Source organism: Eptesicus fuscus, chromosome 23 (assembly GCF_027574615.1).
Source record: "Eptesicus fuscus isolate TK198812 chromosome 23, DD_ASM_mEF_20220401, whole genome shotgun sequence".
Classification (NCBI taxonomy): Eukaryota; Metazoa; Chordata; class Mammalia; order Chiroptera; family Vespertilionidae; genus Eptesicus; species Eptesicus fuscus.
Genome location: NC_072495.1, coordinates 3,732,166 through 3,753,558, shown reverse-complemented (window position 1 = coordinate 3,753,558; position 21,393 = coordinate 3,732,166). Strand labels below are relative to the sequence as shown.

Genomic DNA, 21,393 nt, shown 5'->3' with positions numbered 1-21,393 from the left:
GCCCTTCCCCGTCATTCTGGATCCTGTGTTTGTCAGCGTGATGTCATAGAGTGCTTCATTGTCCTTGGCGCTTCAGTGCGCTGCACCTCTCATCCTCCGTTCCAAAGTTGTGTCCCCTGGGGAGTGCATCCCGCCTGCATTTCTGGAGGTTCCGGGGTTTCTGGGTTCCTGTGGGGGCCTCCAGGCGTGTTAAGGGTCAGTTCCGGCGATACCAAAGACGGGACGTCTTTGGGGCCCTTGGCTAAACCCCTTCCCTTGTGCTCCCTGCTCCGCGCCACAGCGCCCCCTAGGCCGCCAGGGGCCGCCCGCAAGCGAGGCTCCTCTAGCGCTGGGCGGGGAAAGGGGCGGGGCGAGGCAGTACCTGGGCCGCCCGGAGCTGGGGGTGGGCTCTCGGGGACAGCCGGCGGGCACCCCCACAGATCCGGACCGCCAGCCACCTGGGAGCTCAGGACTTCGGGTGTAGAGGCTGCGATATCACATGGGTGGCGGAGACGGGGCCGCATTTAAGCGGCCCGGGTACGGCGCCCGCCTCCAGCGCGTCCTCGGGCTTGGCTCCCGCCGGACGCCCTGCTCTCTGCCCACCGGAGGGCCCGCTCGGTGCCGCACCGCGCCTCCGCTGCCCGGCCATGCGAGCGCCGGCCCCGCTGCGATGAGCTCGCACATCGCCAAAAGCGAGTCCAAGACGTCGCTGCTGAAGGCGGCTGCGACGAGCGGGGGCAGCCGGGTTCCCCGCCAGGGCCCTGCCCGGGAGCCAGGGCTGCCTAGCCGCCGGCTGCCCAGCACCTGCCCTGGCACGCCACCGCCGTCCGGGGACCCCAGTTTACGGAGGCCCCTGTGCCGGCCGGCGCCGCGAGAGGAGGGCGTGCGGGGAAGCCGCTGCGGGCTCCCCCAGGCGCACTGCAGGCCCCGGGAGGCGCTGCGGGCGGCCGCAGCGTCCCGACCTTCTCCCCAGTCGCCGCTGCCGCCGGCCCGCGGGCGGGATGGGGAGGAACGGGGGCTGTCCCCGGCGCTCGGCCTCCGGTGCGCGCAGCGAGCCCCTAGTCGCGGGGTCTCCGCTCCAGCTGCCGCGTCCGAGGCAGACCCGTTCCTCCACCGGCTGCGCCCCATGCTCAGCTCCGCCTTCGGCCAGGTAAGGGCCGCACCTCCCGTCCGTCCGTGCTCGCTGGAGAGGCGCTCGGGACCCTGCCGCGGGCTGCGCACCCACAGCCGCCGTCCTGCTGCCCGGGCCCTCCCGTCACGCGCCCCTGCCTGCGCTTTCCTCCCCGGTGCCTGATTCAGCACCCTGTGCGCTGTCCACGCTCCGGCCTCTTCGGGGCGAGGCGCCGCTGCTCAGCCGCCTTCCGTCTGCCAGAGAGGGCCGGTCCCGGGAGGCGATCGACCTCCGCAAGCCACCTGGAGAGGTGAAGGGGTCACGGAGGGGCGCTCTGAGCAGGTGGCGCTCTGACCCACTCCTCTGGACTCTGGCCAAGACCACCAGTGAGCAACTCAAGAGAGCAAAGGGTTTGGAGTCTTGTAGTCAAGAGTGGGGGACCTTGGGGCACAGCCTTGCTTGGGGATGAAGGACCCTGACCGTTGCCTGTGGTGGCCACAAAGACCTGGGGAGAACTGGGAGAGCTAAACTCTGAGAAGAGAAGTGTCTGTAGGCATGGAGGGCTGTCGGACGATGGCTCAAACGGGAACTTCGGGGTGCTGGAAGGAGGTTGTTGCTTCAGGGATGCCATTAGGATGGCAGTTGGGCAGTTGTGAGTCAGAGGATGAGGAACAATACCCAGAGACTCCCCAGAGACTCCCAGCTTGAGGTGGTGTGCATTCCAGGGTCAGAAAGGTCACTAAGGAGTCAGCACTGGCTCCTTTGGTTTCCTGTAGGCCTTTCTCTCAAGGGTCCCGGGCAGCTGGGCAGCTGCCCTTTAAAAACAATCCCTTGTCATAATCTAGTTTGAGGGTGTGCTGCTGGGGAGAGCTCGGCGGAAAGGAACCCGTGAACTGAGCAAAGCCAGGATAGCCTCTGATTCTGAGCCCATAACTCAATCTAACTCACTGCACAGCCTGAGACAGTTCTGCGGCAGCGGGGTGGGGGGGGGGGGGGGGGCTGGGGGGAGGATGCAGAGGTCTGATCAGGCTGTTTGCATGGTGTGTGGGGGAAGGGGGGCTGAGCCTTTCTGTGCTAGGAAGTAGCGTAAAGAAGCCGCTGTAAGCTCCTGGCTTGCCAATGCTGGATCAGAATTCCAAGGAGGCCGTGTGTGCTTTGCTTCAGATCCGCACATTCCTTTTCAAAGTACTACGCAGCGGCTGATGCCGGTGGAGGTCTGACATGAAGGCAGCTGCGCATGGATTTGGGTTGCACGGGGCTGCTGTGGTGGTGTGATAGGCTCCAGTGTGTGGCTTTGTTCCTGCGGGGAGTCCTCCGAGTTCGCTGCAAACAGTTCTCCATCGTAGAGATTTGGATGCAGAGCTGTAAGAGTTAGTGTGCCAACGTGTTGAGGGAGAAGTTTGCTGCAGTGGCTTATGTATCAGTGAGCAGGTGTAGGGCGTTGGGGCATTGCTCGGGAGACAACAGTGAACAAGACAGCTGGAGCTCTGGATATTTTATGTGTGTGGTGTCTTTTGTTGTTGTTCATCCTCACCGAGGATATTGTCCCCATTGATTTTTAGAGAGACTGGAAGGGAGTGGGAGAGACACACAGAGAGAAACATTGATGTGAGAGAAACATAATGATTGGTTACCTCCCACACTCGCCCTGACCAGGGCCGGGGATTGAGCCTCAAGGTATGTGCCCTTAACTGGAATCCAACCTGGGACCCTTCAGCCTGCCAGCTGGTGCTCTATCCACTGAGCCAACCAGCCAGGGCTATTGTGAAGCTTACAGTTTAGCCGTTTGGAAAGGTAGGTTATTGGCCCAGAGTCGCTCATTTTCTGGTTAGTTTGCTGGTGATCTGGCTTCATTCTTGGGAAATGAGCCCTTTCTTTCCAGTCTTGCAGACTTTGCCCGCATAGGCCCTTTATGAGCTCAGAGCACCTCAGCTACCTGCTTCTCTCCCACTTCTACTTTCTCAGTCATTAAACGAAGGCTCTTCTGCAGCCCCATGTTCTGAAATGTCACCGGAGTCATCCGAGTCAGGAAGAGCTGAGGGCCCATCAAATATTTACCACCTGCCTCGGGAAGCTCTTGCCCTTGGAGCTGCGACGTTCCCTTTAAAGCTCGGGCACAGCCAGTTTGGGCTCCCTGCTGACGGCTCTCAGGCATGTGCTGAACAACAGCAGCAGCAAAACCTGGCCTGGGGCTCCGTGTCAGCCTCCTGCGAGGGAGGGAAATCCGTCTCCTTTCCCTTCCTTCTGCACTTAGACGTCTGCCCTTGGAGACAGGGTCAGGACCAAGGGAAGGTCAATGGGCTTCTGAATACGGAACCTTTCAGGTCGGATCTGCTTAGGCAAAATACAACCCCGGGGAAGCACGTTCATATCTCCTAACCTTAAGTGACTCAACCTCATGAAGCCTGTTTCTTTATCTGCAAAACAGGGATAATTCATAGGACCGCACCAGGTTTGGGGAGATTAAATTGGGTGATATGTACAGAGCTTGGACCAATGTGTGGTCCAGACCAAAGGCTCTAGCAATGCTAGTTATTATTATTGCAGCTGCTGTTGACTAACCACCAAGGGCTGGGTCAGGCCGTTTTCCTTATATTTGTAATAGAATAAGGGTTTAAAGTGAAGATACCGAGATAGGCTCCTAAATTAGGGGGAACAGCAATTAGGATTCTTCCAGTGACCTCACAGGGCATCCTCACTGCCTGCAGGGAGACCATGTGGTTTTAAGACTAAAGCATGGGATGGTGGCTTGGGAGACAGTAGAGCTGCAGGTTCCAATCCCAGCTCCGTCATTGCCTATTGCTGTGAACTTGGGCCTCTTATTTTCTCTTTCGGTCTGGGTTCATCCAGGTTGACAAAAACTACCTTGCACAGTTGTATGAAGTATACAAGACTAAGCATGTCAAATGGCCTGGCTCAGAGTGGGTGCTGGAAAAAGGGCAGCCTTCATTGATGTTATTGTTGTTATTTACAGAGTAAGTGCCCAAATGAGGGCCTGTACTTTAAAAGCTGTCTCTGAGCCAGGTGAGGAAGGATATTAAGGGAAGGAGCTGAATGGCAAAGGACCTTTCCTAGTACCCCCTTAGTGGACATGTCACCCGGAGAGAAGACGTGGTACCAGAAATTAACTCAGAATAGACGTGGCTTAGGGCAATTCTTGGCATTGGGTCTTGGCATTGGGTCTTTCTGCTCCTTACCTTAAATTTGGGAAGTAACACCACTTGTAGAGGAGGCAAACACAAATAAAACCCATAGCTTTGTCCCACCTTTCTTTCTCTAGCTATAGAGATGCCTCTTTTGATTTGGTATGCTATTCCAATTCCCAGACTGCTTTGCACATAGTAGGATCACTGTGATCCTAGATCCTATGAGTGAACCAGTGAATGAGTGGCTGATATCTCCAGCCACTGAGCTGCAGAGGGGTCTTAGCTCCTATGGTTTAGATGGGGAGAGAGGCTATGATGGCTTGGGCCCTAACAGATTTAGTCCGCTAGGCCTGTGTTTCTAGGGTGAGGACTGTGTATAGTACTCACTCCTGCCCGCCGCCTCTCCCTCCGCTCTCTGAGAGGGCTGACGGCCCTAATGGCCTTTTCTCTGGGGCCTGAGAGGTCAGTTGTGGTTAACATAAACCAGAGAGTCCCCAGGTGTCTGCATTTGCCTCTAGCTGTCCTGGAGGAGCAACAGGGTACTGAAGACCTTAGTCTAGAGCCCACTAAACAACTGACAAAGTATCTTCTCACTATCTTTACTTCACAGCAACCTGTGAAGGTTAGCATTATCCTCCTCCATTTTAGAGATGAGAAGAGAGACTCAGAGGGGAAGTGGCTTGTCCAAAGGTCACGCAGCACGGTGCTGTGGTCTGCCTCTCTGAACAGCCTGTCTGGGCCACGCCATGCTGGTTTGGTGGGAAGTCACCTGTGTGTTTCCTGTTTGTCAGAAGCAACCATAAAGTACCTCTCAAGTTACGACCCAGCTTTCCCTGAGCGTCTTAGCACTGGGCTGCCATCCAAGTTCAAGTGCTGGCGATAGAACTGATCAGGGCCACTGAAGACCAGTGTCCCTCCTAATCAGGAATAATCAGCAACGGGTTTATCCTTCTCATCCCTCTGATCCTATTATTCCATTCCAGAACTCAAAGTGTGGCTTCCAGAGGCCTGGGGCCTGATGCCACAGTGACTAGGAATGGGGGTGGATGGACCTGTGTGATGCCTTTGCCCCTTCTAGAAGCTTCCACGGTTCAGCCCTTTTAAAAATTTTCTGCCAAAGGTCAAGCCATCTGCCCCTATCTGCATCCAAAGTGAGCAACATTTTTAAGAGTGTGCCAGGGCAAAGTGCATGCCTTTTCTACAGGAGACAGCTGTCCTGTCTGCTGTTTCAAAGGACAGACATATCACGAGGTTGACAAGTGGGTGCTGTGCTCTGGGATGGCCTGCAGGGGGCAGGAGTGGGTGCCCTGGCCATTTAAGACCAATGCTGGGCAGGGGAAGGGGTACCTTCTCTGTTCCTGGCACTGTGCCAAGCCCTTTGCATGTATTCATTAACTCCTCAGAAGAGCCCTTGAGGGAAGGGTTATTAGAGTACCCATTTTATCAATAAAGAAACTGAGGCTCCGAAAGATTAACATGTCCTCAAGATCATCCAGTAGTTGCTAGGCAGCAGGGCAAGATTTGAACCCAAGTCTGACTCTGCATTCCAAGCTCTTAGGCTCTGTGTCAGCAGTTCTCAACACTGGCTGCAGGTTAGCATTGCCTGGAGTGCTCTCATCGGCAATGTCCGAGCCCACCTATGCCCGATCAGTCAGCATCTCCGGGGAAGCTGCCAGGAGCCTAATCGGCGGCCGGGGAGGGAAGCTGCTTTACACTGTGCGCCTGCCTGTTCCTGTACTAGTGTCTGCTCATGTCGTTCGTATGAACTGGTTCCTGTGTGAAGCCTAACGCATTCCCCCATGGGGTCCCTGGCGAGTTCTAGCTTTTCTTTTTTACTTAAAATATTTCCATTTTAATTTTTTATTGAATTTATTGGGGTGACATTGGTTAATTAAATTATATAGATCTCAGGGCTACAATTCTATAATCCCTCATTTGTGAGCCTAGCTTTTCACCAGAATCTGCAGATGGCCAGTTTTCTGGCTTTGGTCTGCAAGTCTTTTCTGATCTTTCTGAATTAAACCGCATCCCTAGAGTGTTTGTGCTTCCCCTTGATGGCATGTAGCTAAAATGTAATTAAGTCCGTGTGTTCCTGGCTATTTAATATCGCTTGCCCACCTGCTAGAATGTCAGCTCCTTGAAAGCGGGGACTGTGTTTCTCTTGTTCCCCAGGCACGTAAGTACTGGACAAGTGATCCTTCTTTCTCCATTTTAATAATTACTTACAGAGTACCCATATGTGCCATGCACTTTGCCATGTAGGCATTTTAAGGAAGAGAGAGGAAACCCCATTTTCCAGGCAAGGAAACTGAAGCTCTGGAATGTAAGAAGTCAGAAGCCAGCAGAGCCAGGACTCAACCCCAGGCCTGCCGATCCTCTCATTCATCTGAGTCCATTGCTCTTCTTCGTGCATGACCCTGACCCTTGACCCCTGACCCCAGATGCTGCTTTAAGCTGTTTCCAAGGAACACGTCTTTGAAGAAGGCGCTTAAATTGGCTGCTTGCTCTTTTAATTCCAACTCCCCAGTGTCTTCACTCCTTTCTGCCCTTTAGGCGAAAACAACTCCCCAGACTCCTCATCGGTCCTCAGGGGGTACCCCTCCTTCTCCATATCCCTCTCCGGAGATTTGGCCCAAACATGGGCCGCTGAATAACTAGCCTGATTAAACCCTCCCCATGTCGACCTCGTCAGCAATAGCTCTGTCGACAAGAGCCATCCGGGGACCTCCTTCCCCAGCTCCCTGGGACCACGCCTGTGGCACCTTCTGGGCAATGCCTCCTGCTCACCTTCCCTAAGGGGAGATCTGACCAGCCACTCGGAACTGGACAAAAAGTCCCTGGGAGAGGAGCCTCTGGACTGAAAGCTCAGGCATGCGTGTAAGGGTGGTTTCATCTGGGGCTGACCTGCCTCTGGTGCCCCCTGCTGGGAAAAGCTGGGTGCCGGGAATGGGACTTCTCTCCGGTCATCTGGCTGGGGCTGCAGATCTCCAATGTGACATGAGGCTTGACATGACTGACACCATAGCTGGAACCTGGAGAGACAGGAAGAGCCAGTCACCTAAAAAGTCCATCGTGGGACCTTGACGACTGCTTTGCAAAGGGCGGCCTCTCTGCTCTACACCCCAAGGAAGCAGGGGAAAGATCCTGGCTCAGATCAGGCGGAGGATTGAAGGTCAGTGGCCCTCACTCGCGCCCTCTGAGACTGCGCACTGGGAAGGGAGCAGAAGTTGCTGCTCACTGCTGTTGGCTCCGCTGTGCTTCCAGGCCCCGGAGCCTCATCCCATTTCAGTGACAGGCGAGTGTGAGAAACAGAGCGTGATGGAGACGCACAAACGCTCCCGAGCCCTCAACTGGAGCTGCCTGCTCTCAATCCAGCTGCAATTGTCAGGAGGCAATTTGGACGTGTGTTTGTCTGTGTGTGTGTGTGTGTGTGTGTGAGAGAGAGAGAGAGAGAGAGAGAGAGAGAGAGAGAGGGAGAGAGAGAGAGAGAGAGAGAGAGAGAGAGAGAGAGAGAGAGAGAGAGAATACAAGCACAAAGCTGGGAGGCAGTCTGGCTTTGGGGACCCAAACTAGCCTGATTCCCCTCCTGGGTCTGCTGGCTTAATTCCCAGCTGCAGCTGCCATTCTCTCCCCCCCCCCCCCCCGCCCCGCTCCCCCCGCAATCTCTCCACAGCTTTGGCAGCTGGAAAAGGAGGGGCTGAGGGAAGGGGACTGAGCGCTAATCTGGTGGCGGTGATCTGGCCGCCTTCTCCAGCTCCCGCTGCCCTCTGCCATCAGCTGTCTGGGCGATTTTCTCTGTGCCCTGCACGCTCCCCTCCTGCCTTCATCTCCTTAAGAAAGTGCCCAGAAAGTTAAACCCACACACACAATCCACACACACACACAGAATCAGCAGGAGCGGGCAGACGAGTGAGAGAGCACGCGCGCAAGAGAGAGGCTCGGTCCTGGCGGAAGAGCGGCGCAGGCAGAGGGAGGCTGGGGTTGGCAGTGGGCAGTGGCCAGGACTGAGGTCTCTGAGCCTCCGGGTGCCTCCTTCATGGACCCCGGGATCCTGAGAGGCGCTGCCTCAGCTTAGGATGGGCAACTGTGTCAAGTCTCCACTGAGAAATCTCTCAAGAAAGGTATGTTCCTGGATTCTAAAACCTGGGCTGGGGGGGGGCCATCTTCCCATCGGCCCCAGAGGTTGGGCATGCGGGGGGCGGGGGGGCCGCATCTGAGGCTTGTCACCCTTCCTGTGGGTCCTGCTTAGAGCTGCTTCCCTGTTCTGACCTCCGGATTACCTCCTGCCTCCGTTTTCTATGTCCAGCCTCTGAGTTGAAGTTGGGACTTGGAGCTGCATGGGGACTGTGTTTGGGAATCTCCAAGATTTAGGAAAGAACCACAGGGCTGCTAGGATGTAAGTGAAAGCGTGGATCCTTAGGATGTCAGAGTGGACAGAGCCCTCGGAGCTGGCGGGATTGGAAGGGGGTTGAGTTTTGACCTTGCTGCTGCTAAGCCGCCTTCTCAGCAGTAGGCCCCGGGCCTTAGTCGCCTCTGGAGGGCCTCTGACCCTCTCTGGTGGTCTCTAAGCCTCCAGGGCTGCGGGTTTTGAAGTAGATCCTGTTGCCACTGAAAGGAACCAGGTCAGAGAATCTCAACTAGGATCAGACCGGTTCAGGGACCAGAACTGTTTCCATTGAGAGAGAGGGTGTCAAGTCAAAGCGACTGTGTGTCACTTTCCGTGGCAGGTTTATTGCTTCCACACCAGGAGGATGTATTTTTGCAAGAATTCCCTTGGAAAGCAGATGAACACTGGCTCGCATCTATAGGGTTTGCTCCACGTGGACTCTGCCTGTATGCCTAGCCCTCCGTAGTCAGGCCATGTAAGAAACTCATCGATGTTATTTAAAGGGAGAAGGAGTGATAGGGACGTTTCCTGCAGTGCTTCCTTTTCCAAACAAGGAACTTCATTGTCACTGAGGCTAAGTGACACTTACCCAAGGTCTCAGGTGAGCTAATGGCACCTCTGCCCCCAACCCCATCTTCACTCCTCCATCAGTTTGACAGCCTCTCAATTTAGGACATTTCTGCTGCTCATCGGCTTCCTCATGTAGCGAAGCTGCTCACATCAACTCCCTTTTCATCTTTGCTGCTCCTCAGATCCTTCTGAGGGGTGACTGTTTCTTCTGTGCACCCTCCCCCCATCATCTGCTATCTTCTTAGTGGAGTCCTTGTACCAGAAGTGGCCTCCACGCTGTTGCAGAGGAACAGAAACTGGTCAGAATTAGTTTAAAGGACCACAGGATAAAAGCCCCTCGGCTGGCTCTTGAAGAGGAGAGTTTAAGAATAAGAATTGTCCTTTGGTTCCACCCCACCCATCTTCCTTACATAGCAGAGGGCTTAAGAATCAGACTTCTCCGGTCTCCTCTTTCCAGCTGTGTGACTTTGGGCAAGTTACTTGACTTCTCTGAGCCTCAGTTCTTTTGTCCATCAAGTATAAATACTAATACCCACCTTGTAAAGTGATTGTGAGAACTAAGAATGTTGTGCACTATATTCACTGCCTGGAATATAGTACTTGACAAATGTTAGCTAGTAATATTGTGATAATCATAATTTTTCCACTCTGGGTTTTCTGAGAAGGGGGATGGAGGAAAAAGAATATATGAGAGGTTTTGAGTCCATGGAGTAAGGTTAAAGATCATACAACTTGTTGCATTTAATTTCATGTTTTTAAATTTAAAACATTTTAAAAATTCATTTTAGAGAGAGAAACATCGATTTGTTATTTCACTTATTTGTGCATTAATTGGATGCTTCTTGTATGTGCCCTGACCAGGGATCAAACTCGAAACCTTGGCATATCGGGACAATGCTCTAACCAACTGAGCTACCTGGCCAGGGAAATTTCATGTTTTTTAAAAATAATAATTGCTTTTTCCTGAATATTTACAATGTATCCAACTTGTTATCTTATTTTCTCTTTTCCACGAAATAGTTCTTTTGGCTGAGGTCACACAGCCAACTGGATTCTGAGCTGGGATTTAAACCCTGGTCTGTGTGAATCCAGAGCTGGTATTTTTATTTTTTATTTTTGCCTTTCTCTTCTTCCTGCTGTCAAAAATGTTATTCTTAGATCTCTGAGTCTGCCCTTACACGTCATCTGGTCCAAATTCCCACCGGCTACAGCAGTCCCCTCTCCTACCTCACCAAATGCTTACTCACTCAACTTCTCCTGAATCCCTCAGTGTGGGGAGCTTTGACCTGCAACCCTGGCCAGCTCCTGTTGTTAGAGAGCTGTTAGGTCAGGAGGCATGCTGGGCCCTCCTGTCAGGAGACGTCCCCTTAGTGCCAGGAGACACGGTCAGCCTGTGGGCCGCTGCCCGCTTGGCTTCCTGAGTGGCACTCGGGGAACTGGTAATGGTGAGAGGCGGCCGCTCCAGGCTCTGAGCAGGGCAGACCAGGCTGTCAGGTGCCATCACTGGCCGGGGAAGAACAGCCGCCTCCCGGGGCAGCGTGCTGCCAGGCAGGATTATGATCAAGAGAGGCAGTGGAAACTCCTCGGCCACCACTGGCTCATTCTTTGTGGGAGCAAATTCTCCATCCTTCTCACTTCTTTCCTGATTGGCAAATATTCTCCCACTTCCTCTGAGGCCACAAGTAAATGCCTTCTGCACCCTGCATCTCTTCAAGTTGCATCACTGTCACCATCATCGTCATCATCCTGTCATCACCGTGGCAACTCCATTTCTCCCACTCTTACCATGCTCTAGGCACTATGCCACAGCTCATTCACGTCTCACAAGAATCCCGAGTCGCCATGATTATGCCCACTGCATATAGAAGGAAACTAGAGCACAGGCAGGTGACGTGACCTGCCCCAGGTCACAGCAAGCAGGTGGCAGAGCCAGAGTCACCTGCCGTGAGTCCAAAGTCAGTGTGCAAAACCACCTGTCAGAGCTCTGCGCCTGCCGCGTGTCACTTCCCGGGCTGTGTCACTCAGCCATGTGTGTGCGAGTCGCCAGGACTAAAAGGCTGCCTCTTCACAGCACCTCCGAGATTGCGTCCTGGGTGAAGCCACTGGAATCCCAGGCTTCCTGGGAGCCAGCCTCCAGTAGGGAGGGCCCCTCTGGCTCTGCCCTCACTCCAGCTACGTCTGGAGGCCTGTGTGAGTGTGGCCGAGGCTCTGACCTCACTTGGCATAAATCCGAGTGGCCATTGGCCCACCCGACACCCCTTAGGTTCTGAGATTCTCTGAGACTGGCCCTTGCACTCACTGCACTTGGGCCTTGGGCTGAGGTTCTTCACCGCGCATTGGAGCTGCTGCTGCTCCTTGAGGAGCCAGAATACTGTGTCTCCCTCTAGGCCTGCAAGTGGGAGGGGAGTCTAGTGTGTAGCCCCACCGGGTGGGACATCGGGGAGAAGACACATGAGAGGACAAGGTGACATGGGGCAGGTTGTTCTACTTCTCAGCCCGGAGGACAGGCTGCCCCGAGGTTAGGACCGTCCTCTGGGCATGACCTTCCTGGAGCTAGAGGAACGAGGCAGGAAGCAGAGTGCAGTGAGGTAAAAGGGTGGGTGTGGGGCCTGGGTGTCCTGGGGAGGCCGGGGTGGGATAGAAAGTTGTGTCTGATGCTGCTGCTGTCCTCTGGGGGTGGGAGGGCAGTCTGTGGGCAGCGCTGACTTTTTATAGCTGCGTGGGAACCGTCAGGGAGGAGACTGGATTGGCCCGGGCCTGGGCACAGCTATATTCGGTAAGCAGTGGGCCCCTGGCCCAGCCTCAGAGGTCGCAGGCTGGGCCAGGCAGGGAGCCAGGGAAGGCCGGAGGGGGAGGGAGACTTGCTGGTGAGAGTGTCTAGTGTTGAGGTTGCAAATGGTGGGATCCGACCCACAGATGTGCTTTGTGTCACCGCCCACCGGAGGGTCTCTGGCAGCCTTGGGCTGGGGTTACGTAGTGCTCTCCTTCAGACGGACTCGCAGCATCGTTCAGTCCCGGTCTCCACCTCTTACACCTGCGCTTCGTTTGTCAGCTATGGCCCCGGGGTTTGACCCTCCCGTCTAGCTGAGCCTCTTTCCACGTTGCTGCTCTGCTTGTCCTCACTGCCTTCCGGTGGGGTCCAGTGGGGGTAGGATCAGAAGTCAGTTTGGGAACTTAGCCCCAGGGGTTGTGCTGGGACATTGGGGCAATGTTGGAAAAGGATGTATTCCATTCATCTCTTAACGAAAACTTGCCATTGGTGGGAACAGAAGCCTCCTGCTGCCTGCTTTTCTCTCTGAGCCTTTGCATGCACGTGAGTGTGATTCTAGGCACACATATGTGTCGTGTGTGTGTGTGTGTGTGTGTGTGTGTGTGCGCGCGCGCGCACGCACATGAGCCACATGGTGGATACCACACCCAGCTCTCCCTGGAGCATCTGTTTCAGTCAAGGATTGGAGACTCCATCTGTTGGACCGATATGATGCTGCCTGGTGCATCTGAGGGCTCTCTGACCTGCTGTTGGACTCCAAGGGTCTGCTCTCGAGGAGAGCCCCCTCTAGGAGGCCCGGCGGGGCAGGGAGGTGATGCCTGCCTCTCTTTTGCATTTGCGTGGTGCTGGCTGAAGATGCGCCAGGAGGAGACTGCCAGCTACAGAGTGGTGCAGACGAGCGAGGAGGGGCTGGCGGCCAGCGGCGAGCTCCCCGGACCACTCCTGATGCTGGCCCAGAACTGCGCCGTCATGCACAACCTGCTGGGCCCTGCCTGCATTTTCCTGCGCAAGGGCTTCGCTGAGAACAGGCAGCCTGTACGTAAGTTGGCCCCAGTGGAGCTGCGCTCGACTTGGCTTCACGGGTGTGAGAAGGTGCTGGGAAGAAGAGGGGCTCTGTACACAGAAGTGTGCATCCCCAGCAGATACACCTCAAACCCTCAATTTGCAAATCTGACCCCTGAAGTTTCCCACTCAGGCTGCAAAGCACTGGAGTCCACCTCCACCAGCAAGAAATGATAACAGCAGCCAACATTGTTTGGGGATTGTAAATATATACATGTTTTTGTTGATTTTAGAGAGAGAGGCAGAGGGAGAGAGAGGAACATCAATCAACTGTCTCCTATATGCATCACACCCTGACAGGGAGTCGAACCTGCGACCTTTTGGTGCATGGGATACGCTCAACCAACCGAGCCACACCAGCCAGGGCATGTTTGGGGATATTTTTTGAACACTTACTGTGTGCCAGGCACTGTGCTAAGAGCTTTGGTCCATTGCCTCACTTAAGACTCAGAGCAACTCTAAGAGGTAGGTACTATTATCCCCATTTTACAGATGAGGAAACTGAGTTGGAGAAGTAACCTGCTGACGGTAACAGCTTGTGGGTGATGGAGGTAGGATTCAGACTCGGGAGTCTGACTAGGGCCTCCTGTGCTCTGAGCAACAGTGCTGAGTACACAGTTCTGTCCAGCAGGCCTTGCTGCCAGGATGGAAACATCCTGTAATCTGCACTGTCCAGTGTGGCAGCCACTAGCCACGCGTGGCTGTTGAGCACTTGACATGTGACTAGTGCAGCTGAGGAACTGGATTGTTAATTCTGTTTAATTCCCATTCGGATTCAAATAGCCACGTGTGGCTACTCTATTGGACAGCCTCCTCAGGCCTTGGACAGCCACAGGGAGGAGGGGAACGAGGATGGTGTTACCGATAGAAATGATTGTAGGTTCCATTTCCGGGATGCTCACAAAGGCCCTGGCCGGTGGGTCCTGGTATTGACCTATTTTACAGATGCGGGACTGGCTAGGTCACAGGAGTGACCTGCTCCAGGCCCATGGCTAGGAAGCAGCAGATCTGAGCTTTGCACTCAAGTCTGACTCTAGAGGCCAAGCTCTTCCCCCGACAATTACGTTGGAGTGAAAGGAGTATGTGTTTGCTCCATTCCACCTGACCCCCGCCCCCCAATTGCTCATGGTCTTCCTGCCACCCGGGGCGGGGGTCGGCGGCATCTGGCTCTACTCTAAGCACAGCACACATACCCCCCCACTCTGCACCCGGGGGGGCGGGGGCGACCCAAGCACCGGCCAGCAGGACTCAGCCAGCCCACAGGCCCACTGCAGGGGGGCACCTGGCTTTCCGCTCCCCGACTCTGTCTATGAGGAGGTGCAGTGGGGGCAGCAGCACCTCACTTCTCTCAGGTGCCTCAGAGCTGGGTCCTGGAGAAGTGGGGGCTGCTGGAGCCTGACCCGGGGAAAGGACTTGTTATATCCGAGTAACTTGTCCTAGCGAGAGTCCTCCGTGTGCGCGTGCGCGGCACTTCCTCGCTTCCTCGCTCACTTGCACTTACTGGGGGTCTGGGCACTGCGAAAACCCAAGAACCAGTCTGACTTGGAACAGCTAATGGGGGACAGAGGCCCGATTAGGTGTGTGAAAGCATAACCCACACGCTGCGCGCCGTAAGTCACCCAACAGAGACAGACATCCCTCCGAGTCCCACCCTCAGCTCGAACGCCACCTGCAGGACCCGTAGCCGGCGGCCTGCCTGTCCCAAGCACATGGACACACTCCACGCTGTCCTGCCACATACAGCCACTTCTAAGCACCGGGCCTGTGCACCTGCTTGTTCCACTAGATGTTGCTCAGTAACCCCTTTCTAGAAGATTCTCAGATTTTTCAGAGTCAGGGTCTCTTGCCCTGGGGCCAGTTTGGAGTGGGTGGGCAGCAACCATCTCTCCCCACCCTGGCCCTGTTGGCTAAAACGGCATGTGCACAGCTGAGATGCCTCCCGCTCAGGATGGCACACGGCGTGTCTGTGTTCATGACAGGCGTGTCTGTACCTGGCGTGCTTCCTCAGGGCGGGCACACCTGTCCCATGTTCTCCCTGCCCAGAGGCAGAGAGCTGTGCCATCTGGGGAGGAGGAGCCCCGTGGGCCAGTTGGGGAGCTTACTAAGCAGGTCCAGCTGGGCAGCAATCCATTTCGTGCCAGTCTGTGTCCCTCCTGGGCAGGCCCGGGGCAACGGGCCCCTCACCAGCTGGAGCTGCCCCATGCGTCCTCCGGGCCTGCTCTTTAGAGACTTCCCTGCCATCTGTTGTGATGCCCAGACCCAGGGTTCCTTGGTTCCCCAAGGAGAGCTGGGCCTGCTTGGAGCTTTGGATGTGTGCTTTGGGGCCTGGCGGCGGCCGGAGGCACTGGCAGCCCCAGGCTCCTATGCTGTGCCCGTGGCGGGACAGGGTGTAGCATGGGGGTCAAATTGGAGAAGGTAGAGCAGTGCCCGGGAAGCAGGGCACAGCCCTAATCCTGCCTCCACCCCTTGGGTCCTCCCCTTCCGTCGCTCTCGGCTGCCTGCCTAGTCCCTGCTTTCTCTCCACCCAGCCCTCTCTGCTCCCATTGCCTTGCAGGCCTCCTCTCTGTTGTGACCTCCCGCTGACCCTGTTTCATTTACAGGTTTTTGCCTCTGTACCAGCTCTGTCCTCTGACACATTCTTGTGTCTGAAACAAGGGGCTGGGTGCAGAGGGTCTGTGCCCCGGCTGCATGGGGCTCTTGGGTCCCTGGGCATCTGCCATGCTGTGGGAGATGTGGGGGTGCGCATTTTCCCCTCAAGGACACGGCCCAGGCATGCTCTGCTGCAGCCCCGCCACCTCCACCCAGCGCCTGCTGCCACTCACTTGCATGGCCCTCAGGCTGGACATTTTGTGACTCCGGGCCCCTAGCAGCTGCTAACAGGACACGTTCTTTTGTTTCAGGACAGATCCCTGCGGCCAGAGGAGATTGAAGGTAAGACCCGGCCTGTAGGGGAAAGGGTTACTCAGCCATCCAGGAAGCTGAGGGAAGGGAGACTGGTGGGAAGAGAGGCGAGACCCCCTGACCTCCAGGGACGGCCTGGTATGGAGCCGGGGTCAGAGGAGAGTACAGCCGGCAGCTCTGGCTCTGGCTCTCCCGCTAGTGGGCCCTATGTCTGCCTTTGGCTCCAGAGGCTCTGCAGCTCCCCCCCCCCCCCGCCCCCCCGCCACTCCCCAACCATGTCCGCCTTTGTTCCCTTCCCCAGAGCTCCGAGAGGCCTTCAGGGAGTTTGACAAGGACAAGGACGGCTACATCAACTGCCGAGACCTGGGCAACTGCATGCGCACCATGGGCTACATGCCCACCGAGATGGAGCTTATTGAGCTGTCCCAGCAGATCAACATGAACCGTGAGTCCCTCCACTGGCACCTCCTTCCCTCCCCGTCCTCGCCTTTGCAGCCCTCCGCAGTCAGACAGGCCTGGGTTCAAATTCTGGGCCCGCCTCTTTCCAGCTCTGTGATCTGGGGAAAACCACGTACCCATTTCCTCACCTGGAGAATGAGGGGTGAAGCACAGGAAGTCAGCTTGGGAATGTATTTAAAACAGCCCAATACCTGGCCCACCGTGAGTTGGACAGAGGGATGGTGTTATTACTGTTTCCCTCTTGGTCTGGGTTCTCTCAGAAGCAAGCCTGAGACAAGAATTAGAAAGCACAGGTCATTTGTTTAATAGGTGATGACTAGGAAGTGAGACAGGGAAGAGGAGGAGCCAGCAAAGGGTGCCTTCTCAAGCCAGCTACCACTGACCCGAGCCTAATACTGCTGGGCAACTCGGGGAGTTGGTGTAGCAGCTCCCCTCAGAGCTATCCCGTAGCCCTCACCTGGGGCATTTATCCCCCAAACTCCTGCCAGTCCCTGGTGAAAGCTGTTGTTAGCAGGCCAAGTTGGGGGTCAGGCCTCCAACACTCATACCTCCTGAGAGAGCCTATTGGAAGTTGAGCTTCCATTTGCACAAGGGGAAGGCGAGGAACATGTGGGCCAGGCACCCAGAATTTTCTGCTTCCCTCTCTGCCTTACTGCATGTGTTTCTATCTCTGAAATTATTTGCTTGTCTCTGTGACCTAATGTTTCTTTCTCTCATCCATATCCATCTCTATCCACTTCCTGATTTGTTCCCTTTGTCAACCCCTGGCCACTTCCCTGAGCCATTCTTTGACAAACTACCTGTACATAGTCACCTCTCTGTCATCATTTGGCCTTTGGTTAAACCTTGGACCTGGCCTTGGACAAGTCAGTGTGGGGTTGGTAAGACCTTCCATTGCCTAGGAGGGGAATGGTTAGATGGATGACCTAGCTCTTTCCTTTGTCCCCAGTGGGTGGCCAAGTGGATTTTGATGACTTTGTGGAGCTAATGGGACCTAAACTCCTGGCGGAGACGGCAGATATGATTGGTGTAAAGGAACTACGAGATGCTTTCCGAGAGGTGAGTCATGGGCAGTGGACAGGCAGGGGGTGGTAGGCTGTTAGAATCCCAACCCCAGCATGGCACCTTGAAAAGAACCTTGAGCCCTGGGTCCCAGACCAGGGAAGGAGCTGGACAGAGAAGGGTCTCTGGGGGAAAGGGGACAATGACTCTGGAGAAGGAGCTCAACCTTGGGATCTGCTTTTGATGGTCTCCATGTTATAGCTACCTCTCCCTCCTCCCTGCCCTGTCTAGTTTGACACCAATGGTGATGGGGAGATAAGCACCAGTGAGTTGCGAGAGGCCATGAGGAAACTCCTGGGTCATCAGGTGGGACACCGAGACATAGAGGAAATTATCCGAGATGTGGACCTCAATGGGGATGGCCATGTGGACTTTGAAGGTAGGTGGGCTTGAAAGTGGGAGAGAAAGTGACCATTCATGGAGCCCTCCAACTATATATCCATCATGCAACCATCATTTCATTCCAATTTTTCATCCCCTACCCTTCCATCCTGCCATCCATGCACCACTTCAATCTGCCTCCCATCTCTATACCCATCCATCCATTCACCCATCCATCTATCCATCTACCCATCCATCCATCCACCCACCTATACCATCTATTCATTTATCCATCTTTTCATCTGTCCTATTTATCCACTCATCCACCTCTAAACAGTTATCCATAGAACCATTTATCTATGCACTTATCCACCCATGCCTAATTCTTCCATAATTCACCCATACATTCATCCATGCACCCATCTACCCATGTATATCTCTCCGTGCATCTGTACTTCCCTACATTCGTTCATATATTTATATATCTTTAACCACCTGCCTATATTTCTACCTAATTGTCTATCTGTTGTTTCCCTATCAGTACTCATCTACTCATCCATACATCCGTTCCTGTGTCCATCTTCCCCCATCCACCTCTATCCATCTGTCTGTCCACATCCCTCCATCCATGGAAAGTATTTTCTGAATGCCACATTCCTCAAGATGACACTCAGGCCCCTAAGATCTGACCACAGCTCCTACCATTCCTTCACTCCCACTGCACCTTACAACTGCACCAAAGTACTTGTGGTCCATGAACCTGCTGGGCTCCTGTTTGAACACACTGTTCTTTTTATCAAGATGCCTTTTGTTCTGTTGTTCACTTGGGCCCAATTCTATTCATCCTTCAAGATCCAGCAGTGGGACACTTCGTTCAGCCCTTCTTCCCTGATTCTCCAGATTGAACTTTTGGGCCTTACAGCACTTCAGGGTCATCCTTGTTCTTCACACTGTCCTCCAAGTGCCACTATTGTCTCTCCACTTGACTCTGAACGTTTCCAGAAGAGGAACCTCCTCTCTTTATCTCTGCATTTCCCACATAACTCAGTTCCTGGCTAATGCTACATGAAAGCTTTTTCTAAGGAATCAGTAGCAATCATAATAATTACCATTTATTGTAAATATGTGTATGAGTCACTGTACTGATTAGCGTTACATGTTTTATCTCATTTAATTCTCACAATGTCTCTATGGATTGCACTATTAGCACCTCATGAGATGAGGAAACTGAGGCTCAGTGAGTAATATAACTTGCTTGGGATTACCTAACCACTAAGAGGCAGAGCTGTGTCATGAACCCAGGCCTGGAACCTCAACCACATATAACACTGTGCATGACACCATTCGCAACACTGTGAGATACAGGGAAAAGACAGTAAAACGTTGACTCTGTACCCCAGATAATTGAGTTCTAAAAAGGCAGGATAAGTATGTGCCAGACTGTGTCCAGAACACAAAGTGGGGGAGGCCTTCTATGGGGAGTAGTTGTCCCTCACAGTTGGGTAGAATGTGGCTAGATGGAGAGAAGGCTTTGCTACCACAAGATCTGAACATCTCAGGACGTCCTGTGTCCAGGTAAGTGCCCCTCACAGATGCCTGCCCTTCCCTGAAAGCCCAGGTCCCCCATTCATTCTACCAGCACGTATTATACACCTCTGCGGGCTGAGACCTGACCCCCACCTTGAGGAGCCTAAGACCAGCGAGGAAAACAGAAGCCAACAGTATAGTTCCTGCTGTTTTGAGGGAGTGGATAGCAGGCTGTGGGGACAGAGGGGCCCTGTGCCAAGCTGGAGGGGGTTGGGAAAGCTTCCTGGAGGAGGCTGTGAATGAGCAGAGCCTAAGGAAGGGCAGGAGCTACCAGGGGAAAAGAAGGAAGAACTGTTTATCCAAATGAAACCTGCACGTGGATGCTTATAGCAGCTTCATTCATAACTGCCCAAACCTGGAAGTAACCAAGAAGTCCTTTAGTAGATGAATGGACTGTGGTCCACCAGACAATGGAATGTTATCAGAGAGAAGAAGAAACGAGCTATCAAGCCATGAGAAGACATGGAGGAAACTTAAATGCATACTACTAAGTGAAAGAAGCCAATCTGAAAAGGCTGCCTACCGTATGATTCCAACTGTATCACATCTGGAAAAGGCAAAACTGGAGACAGTAAAAGGACCAGCGGTTGCCGGGGGCTGTGCAGGGACGGGGAGGGGAGAAGGCCGAGCACAGAGAATTCTTAGGACAGGGAAGCGATGGTGTATGAGACTATAGCGGTGGATACGTGTCATCATACACTTTTCAAAGCCCATAGAATGGACACCACCAAGAGTGGGCCCTCATGTGAGCTGGGCTTGGGTGATACTGATCTGTCAATGTCGGTTCATCAGTTTTTAACAGTTGGACCACTCGGTGGGGATGTTGATAATGGGGGAGGGTGTGCCTGTGTGGAGGCCGGGAGTATATGGGAACTCTGTACTTTCTGCTTAATTTTGCTGTGAACCTAAAACTGCTCTAAAAAAGAAAGTCTAGTTTGAAAAAAAGGAGGGGGAGAGGACAAATTGCAGGAAAGCTGGAAAGTGAGGAGTGAGAGGGAGCCAGCGGCACCTAAGGTGCTGAAAGGGAGGGAGAGCTGTGTAGTTGGAGCATGAGATTGGGGGTGAGTGGGAGAGATGAGATGAGGCTGGAGATGTCAGCTGGGGCCAGAACTGGGGGACCTGAGGTCATGTCAGCATATGGGACATTATCCGTGGGATCCGTGAGAGGTGAAGAACGGGGTCAGATATGCAGCTGAGAAAGCTTGAGCTAGCCGCTGTGTGAAGATGGGCTGGAAGAGGCCGCATGGAGGTGGGGACCACCGTGGAATCAGGAGCAGTGCGATGGCGAGGGCGACACAGGTTGAGGGAGACTCGGAGGCGGTGTCCTGAGCGGGGCCCTGACTGCTGCTTTCTCCCCCTCCCTTGTACCCACCAGAGTTTGTCCGGATGATGTCCCGCTGAGGCCGGGAGGGCCCCCCAGGACTGCCAAGCTCCCACGGGCGGGAGAAGAGGGGCCAGAGCTCTTCTCGCCCGCTGCTGCAGCTGCCGAGAGCCAGGATGGACTGGTGGAGGGGGCCTGCTTGCACCCCGGGGAGGTGCCCACCCCGGACCCCCACCCTGCACTGTGAAAGATTCACAACTCCTGCAACTGGAAAGTGGGGCGCCCACCGACAACGAGGCCACAGTGCCAAGCCCACAGAGGTTATGCAAGGCGCCAAGTGCCATGTACCCAGCCGCTGCCGGCTGGATGGGCCAGGGAGCCCGCCAGCAGATCCCACATAGCATGTCTGCCTAGGGCAAAGCCTCTTGTTGCCCTCCTTAGCGCTGTGCCCATCCCAGCTCGCCTCAGCCTTGTAATCTCAGAACCAATAAAAGTATTTCCGAGAGCAAGGCCGCGTGGGGTCTTTGCCTCCTGGGCCTGGTTAGCTGACGTGTTTCCTGAGTACCAGCTGCACACCGGAACTGGCGGAACATCCCTGCAGTCAGCAGGCATTTAGTGGGTGCCACTAGGTACCCAGCCACTTCCTCACTGACCTCAGAAGCCAGAACCTGGCACCTTTAGCTGCACAAGGGAGATGGGGTTGTAGTAATTCAGCTG

At 54.5% G+C, this 21,393-nt stretch overlaps 1 protein-coding gene across 4 annotated transcripts in view; it reads left to right on the top strand.

Moving 5' to 3' along the window:
* CABP1 (calcium binding protein 1) overlaps positions 1-21,185 on the top strand; it is a 35,119-nt gene extending 13,934 nt beyond the window's left edge. Inside the window, exons 1-7 of one of the 4 annotated variants that reach the window (XM_054712708.1) lie at positions 135-195; positions 12,819-12,998; positions 15,926-15,956; positions 16,228-16,371; positions 17,335-17,444; positions 17,679-17,826; positions 20,731-21,185. In XM_054712708.1, coding sequence (XP_054568683.1) covers positions 12,819-12,998; positions 15,926-15,956; positions 16,228-16,371; positions 17,335-17,444; positions 17,679-17,826; positions 20,731-20,756 — 639 coding nt within the window. In that variant the 5' untranslated portion in view covers positions 135-195 and the 3' untranslated portion in view covers positions 20,757-21,185. Of the gene's footprint in view, positions 1-134; positions 196-478; positions 1,130-12,818; positions 12,999-15,925; positions 15,957-16,227; positions 16,372-17,334; positions 17,445-17,678; positions 17,827-20,730 lie in introns of those variants that run through there. The other 3 variants (XM_054712707.1, XM_028147337.2, XM_008142788.3) reach the window with 3 other exon arrangements.
* The last annotated feature ends 208 nt before the right edge of the window (positions 21,186-21,393 follow it).